This window comes from Rana temporaria, chromosome 2 (genome assembly GCF_905171775.1).
Source record: "Rana temporaria chromosome 2, aRanTem1.1, whole genome shotgun sequence".
NCBI classification, from domain to species: domain Eukaryota; kingdom Metazoa; phylum Chordata; class Amphibia; order Anura; family Ranidae; genus Rana; species Rana temporaria.
In genome coordinates, this window is record NC_053490.1 from 244644182 (window position 1) to 244654592 (window position 10411).

The window sequence follows — 10411 nt, forward strand, 5'->3', positions numbered from 1 at the left end:
AACGTCAACTTTTACTTCACAGAAATTGACCGTGTGTAGCAAAAACGTCGTTTAAAACGGCGTTTTTTCATCCGCGCATGCCCAGAAGCTACTTCAATGGAAAAACGTGGTGAACGTAACCTCGCTTTGCTAGAACATTGTGAGAAAAACGATGGTGTGTAGGCAACTTCGTCTTTGAAAATTGAAGTTTCAAAAACGTCATTTTTTACTTCACAGAAAATGTCGTTTTTTTTCATCACATAAAGTGATGGTGTGTATGCGGCATTACTCTCTCTGGCTATAGGCAACAGCTCTTGGGTACATGGGTATTTTCTTTGCCAAATTGATCACTTGGGGAGGTAGCTAAGATTAGATCCACCTGATTCTTCCCCAAATTATTATAAATAGTTTACATATTTCTTTAGCTTGTTTTATTTTTTTTGGTATCTTGGTCTATTTCACCAACACAGAAAATGAGGGGTGGTTGGGGAGCTTGAAGGGGGAGGGGGGAAGGGATTAGGCCAGGGGTCTCCAAACTTTTCAAACAAAGGGCCAGTTTTTTGTCCTTAAGACTTTAAGGACACAGCAGAGACAGCAAATGTCCCGGGCCCAGCATCGGTGACAATAAATATGGCCTCCAGGTTGGTCTCAGTAGGAGGAGTCGTGTCCCTCATAGTACTCATAGTAGGAGGAATAGTATCCCATCATTGGTATCAGAGGAAGAAATAGTGCCCCCTTGTTGGTGTCAGTGGGAGGAATAGTGCCTCATATCAGTTGGAGGAATAGTGCCCCAAGGGCCGGATAAAGGCTAGTAAAGGGCCAGATTTGGCCCTCGGGCCGCAGTTTGGAGACCCCTGGATTAGCAGAGAAGCCTGGAAACCCCTAGATTATATATAAAAGAAAAATCTGAAAAAGTAGCTGTACTTAGAAGAGGGGTGCTTCCACCTTTCCTCAGGTCTCTAGTCTCCTTTTTGGGGGGAGGAAATATGATATATATGGTTGTAGGGATATGTTTGTAATTATATTTTTATTGTGTTGTCTATGAAACCCATATGCTTTTCTATTGTTTTGTTTTGCTTATTTTATGAATGGTGTCTTGGTTTTCGATTGTGTTGTATTGTCGCTGTTACTTTTCAATTGAATGAATAAAAAGTATTTAAACATGGGGAAAAAAAGAATAAATAAATAAATAAATACACATATTTTTCAACCCCAGTTCCCTTCCCTCTTCCAACTCTAAAGCTCCATACACACCATTAGATTTTCTGCAGGTTTTTGTCTTCAGATTTAGCAAAACCATGTAGTGCAAGGGCTTGCCTGATTGTATAGAAATTAAAACTCTTATGCCGTGTACACACGATGGGACAGTCCGACAACAAAACCGTGGATTTTTTTCCGACGGATTGTTCGCTCAAACTTGTCTTGCATACACAAGGTCACACAAATATTGTCAGACATTCCGATCGCCAAGAACGCGATCACGTACAACACTACGACGAGCCGAGAAAAATTAAGTTCAATGATTCCAAAAATGTGTAGGATTTTTGTGTGTCGAAATTGCATACAGACGATCAAAATGCAAAACCAGTTCTCAAACATTTGTTGTTGGAAATTCTGACAGCAAATGTCGGATGGGGCCTACACACGGTCGGAATATCCGACCAAAAGCTTACATCGAACATTTGTTGTCGGAAATTCTGACCGTGTTTACGCGGCATTAAGGTTTGACCTCATATTATATGGTTTTGGTAAATCTCAAGACAAAAACCTGCAGAAAATCTAAAAGTGTGTATGGGGCTTTAGAGTTGTAAGAGGGAACGGAACTGGGGGTGAAAATATGTGTATTTTTTTTTCCATGTTTTTAAATTCTTTTTATTCATTCAATGAAGAGTAACAGCGACAATACAATTGAAAACTAAGACACCTTTCATAAAATAAGCAAAAGAAAAAACAATAGAAAAACATATGGGTTTCATAGACGACACAATAAAAATATAATTACATACTATTATACTCAATTGTCACCAATCAACTGAATTTGCAGCTAGGCGGCCTCCTCGGCTTCTCATAACCCTTTCACAGGATTTTTTCTGTTGGGTTTACCTCCTGCATTCTTCATTCAGTTCTATGGAGAGTTTGTACACCAGCAAAGAAGATTCTCACAATGAAGCTGTTCAGCTCAAGTGGTGTTTTTTTAACAGCTTCTTCCCCATTATTTTCAGGTCATTCAGGTGAAGGCAAAGAAAAGGACAGCAAAGGAAAATTTTGTAAGCTGTATGAGAAAATCTTTAACAGAGCATTATGGAGACAAAGCTGTTGGAATGGGTGGGACATTTGTCATTCAAGAAGGGAAGGCTAAGCTCCATGTAATGGTGAGTTATGCCCAAACTTTTTTTTTAGCTGTTCACATAAAAAATACTCTGGATCAGTCATTCCGTATTAAAACCAGGTCTGTAAGTGGTGAAGCAAGTGACAATGCTTTACCTGTGGTGAGAAGCTCCGATCATGGAAGTCTGTACCTGGTTGATGGACTACTGAACAGAGTTTACTATTTCTCATCACACCAAGTGAACTGCATTTCTACTTACTTTCTGAAAGTGGAAAATCCTTTTAAAATGCGCGCCTGTTACTTCCTATTTGTGTTCCACCTTGGACCGTATTACGGCGGCCCTGGAACGCGGAAGTGCACCCCTGGCGAACCGCGCTCCTTTTCAAATCCACTGCGATGCATTACAGCTGGTCACAGGCCTATAAAGGCATTGACCTTACACTCAATCCCTGTTCTATTATTGTCAGCCATAGCTCGGCCACGCTACTCATAGCGCAACCATCGCTCCCCATGCTGCAACACCGTTTCAGACAACAACTACAACTTTGGTGCTATTGCACCTACAACAACATACATCGCTGCTGGGGACAAGCTTGAAGCCCTTTGCTGAACACCCTTCACCATGGTTCCTCTATCTCCTACATAGAAGCCTACAAACGGATAAGTAGCTACTAAATCACTTGTAGTCCTACAAGAACTTCTACTGCTTGTGTTCATCTAATACATTTGTTGTTACTTAATATGCCTTGTGGAAATCAACATACTAATTGGGAGATACTGATGTGCTAAGAACTGTTTCCTGAGGTGTACCTTAAAGGGTCAGCTACCCTCAAATTACTTGTGCTATTTTCATCTCATATATGCAACTATAATTACCTGAGCTATATTGCCTCTCACATGCAACTACTATTACTTGTGCTATATTCATCTCATATATGCAACTATAATTACCTGAGCTATATTGCCATTTGCATGCAACTACTATTATGTGTGCAATAGTGACCTCATATATGCAACTATAATAACCTGAGCTATTTACTTCTATTTACTACGAGCTTGACATAAGTACAAATCCCTTATAGGCCTTGTCCTAATTGATTGAACATGTTCGCTCGAAACTATTCTATGCTAAGGGTTGATGCTAAATTATAGCATCTCCCTTAGTGCCTTAGTGGCCTAAAACATCCCTATATGCTCAACGTGATATGATGTAGAGAACCCCCAAACTCCTGTTTGTGTGGAGTGACGCCTGGGGTCCTGTACTGATAATCGCTTCCATGTAGAGGTATATTGGAATCTAGATCTTAAAGTGTCTTATATAATTTTAAACGCTAAACTCTGGTCGCATGTTGTAATGCGTCCATTCTTAGTAGCTCAACACCTTTCTTTATGTGACAGAAAGATGATGTAGAGAACCACCAAACTCCTGTTGTGTGAGGAGTGACGCCTGGGGCTAATACTGAGTCGTCGCATAAATAAGCGCATTGAAATCCTTGCTAACCGCAGTTGTGGTTCACTCCGTTCACCAGTGCTGTTACAGCCAGATTTAGTCTGGTTCTGCATTGTCCTGCATTATTAGTAAAGAGCTTAATCTTTCAACTGGATTTTGGCAAGCCCGCTAAGGCAAAGGGTATGTCACTGGGCCTTCTCTTGGGATCCCTAACCTTTCCAGGATCCTTCAGGAGAACCTATTGATGTCACTCTCATTTAGATTGCATAGTGTTGAAGTGTCTTCTTGTGAAATTTAGGAACCTCTGATTTCTCAGGATCCTGTGGTAAAGCCTAGTGACATCACCTGCATCTACAGAAAGCAACCAGAAACCAGGGTGGTAGGTAAGGCAAGGCCATACACAGTTCGATTCTCATTTGGTTCAGCAGGAACCAACTGAGATTCAAACTGTGTATGGGCAGGCTGAATTTTACAAGTTGATCGATCAACTTGGGTACAGCCAGCCTGCTGAGTTTTACCTGCCATTATCGCTAGCGGCTGCTATAGCCACTAGCAATATTCACTGTCTTCTCCTGACAGGGACAGCTTCCTCTGCCCCACCACCACCACCACCACAAGAAGAAAATGGCCCGGCAGGAGGGATTCCCGCATCAACACTGTCTGTGTTGATAGGGGAGTTGAGTAAATTTCTTTCCTGCAACCCTTGGAAAATTTGCTGTGTATGGCTAGCCTTAGTATTTTTTATATTTTGCATTCAGTGTTTTCTTTTTTTCTTATAAAGCTTTCACTAAAGGTTTTTCATGCAAGGTTTATAATGGCGATTGTAATACTGTATACTGGTAGTATAAATGATGGTTATTGTTGTAACTCATGCCACTAGCTCTTGCAGACCAATCTTTAGTTACCATGTATAGTATACCAAAATTACCAGTTGCCACAGTTCTTCTCCATAGCCTTGGTCCAGTCTAAAATACATGTTGATTAATTGTGGTTTTAACTGGTTATCTTTCATACTTGTTTCATGTTAATAAAAAAAAAATGCACTTTTTTTTAACAGCCCCGTGAGTTTTCTGCCTGTCCCCTGAACACAGATGAAGATGTTGATCGCTGGCTCAACTATTATGAAATGAGGGCTCCGCTCATTTGTCAGTCCGTGTTTGTGTCTCGTGACCCAGTAAGTTTAAAGTGATACTAAACACACACTGTTAAGTTTACATTGCCCCTTCTCTTTCTTTATGTGGATGCTCCTGTGTCTCTGTGTGCCCCCACCTCCCGTTCATGTCAGGCCGTGCCGGCCGGTAATTGAGGCCGTGGCTTTGCGGCCTTCTGCAGGCCTATGCTTCCTTCTGTGATCTGGCACCATCTTGTGGTGGCCGTTGGCATGACAAGACAACCAGCAATGCCAATGGAGCTTCCTCTGTGTTTTCACTGCCATCTCCTTCCCTCTAATTAGAACCCCCAAACATTATATATATTTTTTATTCTAACACCCTAGAGAATAAAATGCCGGTCGTTGCAATACTTTCTGTCACACCGTATTTGCACAGCAGTCTTACCCTTTAAAATCTCCATAGGCAACGTTTAAAACATTCTACAGGTTGCATGTTTTGAGTAACAGAGAAGCTCTAGGGCTCTACCAATTGCAGCAATAACTCACATGTGGTTTGAACACCGCTTTCATATGCGGGCACTACTCACGTATGCTTTCGCTTCTGCGCACAAGCTTGGCGGGACGGTGTGCATTTCTAGCTTCTAACTTTTTTAGCTGGCTCCTAGATTACAAGCAAATTTGTCAAAACCTGGTCATTTACTATTGTGCATACACCCACATGTGTGACTCTATAGTCACATGGGCTGCTCAGATGTGATATGGAGGAAATGCTCAACAAAGAAAATCACTGAAAACTGAGCATGTGCAGAGTTGCCAAATTTTTGCAGACTACAGAAAACAAATCTCATAGTATGAGTATGAACTGCATGTAATACACCATTTGATTGTTTTTTATGTTGTGGGTTTAGTGACACTAAAAAAACAGCACAGTTTACATTTTCAGATTATACAGTATATACTGTTTTCATTCTAGAGAGGCATGAAAAATACACAGCACTTTAATTTGCTCATAGTACAGCACATTTATTTTCAGCTAATGGCAGTTTGTTACCTAAATGCGTTTTGTTATTTATGAAACAGTTCGGTGAAACTATTGTTTAGGGCAACAAATAATGCAGCTTGTGTCTTTTTTGAGATGAGATGACATCTGAAATATATAATTTGTTAACACCATTGCAGCTACTATAAAAATGATTTTCATTCTGATAACTCAACTTGTGGCTTTGTCGGAGTTTGTTAAATGAAGAAAAGCACCCTATGGGCAGTGTTCTTTCAATGGCTGAAATGCTTTTATAGAGAAGAGAGGGCTGCAAGGAGAGGCTGTTAGAAACAAAAGTCAGACCCCACAGTCTAAAGACTGCTTGTAGTGTTTGGTCCATTGCACAGCAACCTCCTCTGCTTAACCAACCTCTGCATTATTCCATAGGCCATATGTCAACATTGAAAAAAACAAGATGCGCTACATGTAGTACAATGTAAACAAGTGTCCAAAAAATGATGAAATGAATCATCCGTGAATAATAATGAAATATAAATAAACAACAAATAATCAGAAAAAAGTCCTTAGTGGAAACGAAAAAAAATCCTTTCACCAGTGATTATGAAAAGCAATGTCCATATTGGTAAGTGACAATCCAAAAAAGAAAAGACCTCCACCAAACGAGTATTCAATCTGCTTACCAGATTCCCGGTGGTCTCTTAATTAAAAGAAGACCCCAGGTAGCATGAAGATATAAAACTCTGCAGAATCGGAGCTTGAGGGACAATCAGGCAAACGATCTTGGTTGCACTCCAGTGTTAGGGGATACGGTGACCATACCACATAGAAAACATAGGAGGCCACAATAGTGTAAATCCGTAAAGAAATACTTTATTAAAAGTTGGTAACAAAAACACACTTACAATTTAGCAGTGTTTGACAGGCATATCAAGTGACGCTCCGGCCGGAAGCAGACCAAACAGCCCATCAAATGGTGTGGAAATATGCAGACAGCGGGGGGTGATACCGGTGTAAATGCACGCTCCGCCCGACCTGGTTTCGCGACAAATCGCTTCCTCTGGGGCCAGTGCATGTAGCGCATCTTGTTTTTTTCCATATGTTTTCACTGTTTGTATATATCCAGTAAGGTGCAGCTTCACTTTAACACATTTTGATTGTCACTCAGTAATAGTCATTTTTTCACGCTATACATTAGCGCGGTTGCTTCTTTATTTTTTCCATATGTCAACATTATAAGGTGTTATTCCTCAGCTACCAGCCTTGGCAATCTATATCACACATCAGTCCCTGTCTTTCAGCCATTACTGCAGTGTGTTTATTGTGTTTAATCAGCAGTAAAAAGAAGATATGATAAAGATAAATGAGTAATGGCATACTTGAAATATGTATTCTGGTTTTCTAGTTTTTCTGGTATTCTAGTTTTCTGTCTCTGAATTAGACTAATCTGCTAGAGCTCTGCTAATATTAATAGTGATGATAGAGTTGGTAGATTGTTATTTTATATCGTATACAAGCATACTAAAAATGGCTACATCTACACCTCTCATCTAGCTTTTCAATCAGCCCCTGCATAGTCTGTTGCCAGTCCTAATTTTTCTTAGAATTCGGCCACATTAGCTGACCTCCTCCGGCAGATGGCGCCATCACACTGCGGGCAAGCTCTCTGACATAGATCAATTCCAGGCCACTGCTTGCCCTTTTATTTTATTGGACATGCAAGTTATTGCTTTATTACAGGCATCAGGAAATGGCATAACTGAGTCCTTGTCCTATCCGGACTGCAGTGGTCTCCACCTAGGACCTGATTTTTCCCCCCACCCTCTGCCTGTCATTTTCACAGCAAAGCAGATGGCGGGAAGCACAGCAGAACTGGATAAAGGGCAGGAGCAGGAGCTGCCCAAGTTGACGTTAAAAGTCAACTGACAGGTGATTGATTACAGGGACCACCATGCGTCCTAGCAACCAATCACCAGCTTGTTAATATGAAAAACGTTCACTCCAGTAGTTTCTGCTCCCACACTCTGTCCAACGCTGCTGTGCCTCCCACAGCAGGGGATGGGGGGACAGGGGGTAATGCAAAGGAGGACACTACTGGGGAGGGTTGAAGGAGGGCAAAGGAGGACATTGTGGGGTGGGGGGCTGTAATGTAAAGGTGGGTGTTGTGATATGCAGGGGGAACTGGGGACACTGATGTAAAAAAGGGATTGAGAAATAAAAGGAGGGAAGGATCTGAGTCGTCACAAAAGCATGCTGAGAATTCAGACCTCTGCTGTAAAAAAAAAAAAAAAAAATCATATTATATATTTTTCTATAGTGGAAACTTTTGGCCTACCCGTTTTAATTTGAGATGTATTGCAAACAAATATCATGTGTTTACTTTTCATACTGTTCTTTTAGGGCTTTGACCTGCGCGTGGAGCATACTCACTGCTTCAGCCATCACGGAGAAGGAGGACACTACCATACGGATACCACACCAGACACTGTGCAGTACCTTGGTTATTTCCATCCTGCAGAATATCTCTACCGCATTGACAGACCAACTGTCACTCATATGGTTGGGAGAGATTAGTTCTGTTTCCAGTCTATTACATTAAACAGGCAGGAACTATTCAAACTAGCATATAACAAATCAACTATGCAAGATTTATTATGATGATTACAAATATTTCGTTTTGAATACAAATCGCACTCATATGCTTTCTAATGGTTGTTTTTGCTTTGTAATCAATAATTATGTTAAACAAAACAATTTCAGGCATATACTGAGTATTTAGAATATATATGTATTATGTTCTATGCATAGGATCTAATGAGCATTGTGACATAGCTATACACAGCATTTTTGTGTGGACAGTTAAGGGAATACAAAAAAATAGGACCGCATTCGCACAGGCATACTAGAGCATACACCCATCCAAGGGCACATTTTGCCTGCAGGGATGCACAGGGTTTCCGTTTATCCCCATGCAGGCAGTCCCATTCATGTCAATTGGGATGCAGCAGCTGCACGGTTACAGCTGCTGCTTCTAATTTAAAAGCAATGGAGGTGCACAACCTCAAATGCACATTGTCTGTATTTGGGGCCGAGCTAGGGTTGCCACCTCATCCCTTTAAACCCAAACACATATGAATTACACAGGTTTTGAGGCTAATTTAATGCAGATAAGGCACCAAGTGAGTTTAATTACCACCTTAATCAACCACAGAGCCCAACCCGAGCCCTCACATGGCTGTCTTATTGGGAGCAGCAGCAGCCTCTGTGTCCCAAGTGACATGAATGGAACTAACGGCATGGGGATGCATGGAATACCTGTGCATCCCCGTGCTCACAAATGGTGCCCACGCAAGGGTGTATGCTGTAGTACGCCCGTGTGAACAAGGCCTAAAGGATTAAACAAATAGGCAGGTGTGCATTGATGGACAGAAACCATCCACTAAAATCCACTAATGTATAGCAATAAAATTTGTTTTTCCCCTTTCAACATATTGGTGCTCAATCCATCCCGATTCCTTCAAGCAGCTGAGGACATTTGCACTGTCAAACTGAAGTGCAGATCATACCAAAGTGTTTTTTTTTTCTTGGCTGGCAGCAGGAATTAGCAATAGGACAATGTTATTTGACACTAACATAAACTTTCAGTAACTAGAACACTATATGGCTTATTTACTAAAGGAGTTGAGGATCTTCATTCAAAATATTCTAACTGTGTTTAATTTTAAATACAAAATCATGTGCAGATAAAAAAATAAACAGAAATTTGCTTTTCATGTAATCGGATAATTGAAGCGACTTTTCAGTCAATTCGTTGAGTAAAGATTCTCAGCTTCTTTAGTATATCAGTCTTACTGTATGAGGGCAGGCAGCTGTCAGACTTCAAGTGCACAGTTGTAATAAATTAAGGAACCAGTTATATATTTCCAATGCATTGGAAATGCCTACTTAAAAATACATTGTCCATCTACTATGCGACAAAGTACCCTTGTATTATACATATATCTTATTGTTAATATATGTACTGACAAATCATGGTGCTCTATGTGTAGTTTAATATGAAAAAAAAGCAGAGCATTTCACATGCTGTTCTCACAAAATGCCTCTAGGGGGAGACATATTACAATGGCAGTATTTATTTACAATATACAGTAAAACCTTGGATTGCGAGCATAATTTGTTACAGTGCTTGTAATCCAAAGCACTTGTATATCAAAGCATTTTTTTACAGGGTATAAAAGAGAAGAGAGGCACCTCTAATTGTAGCAATAAGATGCTAAATGTTGTACCTTCATTAAATGTAACCATATTGCTACACTTGGAGGCTCCTCTCTTCTCTTTTATGCTCAGTTGACTCAATGAATTTCTCAGGGATTAAGATGATAACATAACTGATGCAGTAAAACAAAAATGTAACCCCTTAAAACGATAAAACTACTGCAATAGTATATCCATAAAATGACAATACAAATGATCTATAAACTGGTGCACAAATAAAAGTTGTTAAAGTAAAAAACACAAGGGCATCAGTAATTTATAATATAAAGA

General features: G+C 40.3%; 1 protein-coding gene across 1 annotated transcript in view; it reads left to right on the forward strand.

Moving 5' to 3' along the window:
• Positions 1 to 9449, forward strand: part of C2H11orf54 (chromosome 2 C11orf54 homolog) — a 31339-nt gene extending 21890 nt beyond the window's left edge. The window contains exons 7-9 of the mRNA XM_040336738.1: positions 2202 to 2351; positions 4816 to 4932; positions 8267 to 9449. Of these exons, the coding sequence (XP_040192672.1) occupies positions 2202 to 2351; positions 4816 to 4932; positions 8267 to 8440 (441 nt within the window). The 3' untranslated portion in view covers positions 8441 to 9449. The remainder of the gene's footprint in view (positions 1 to 2201; positions 2352 to 4815; positions 4933 to 8266) is intronic.
• The last annotated feature ends 962 nt before the right edge of the window (positions 9450 to 10411 follow it).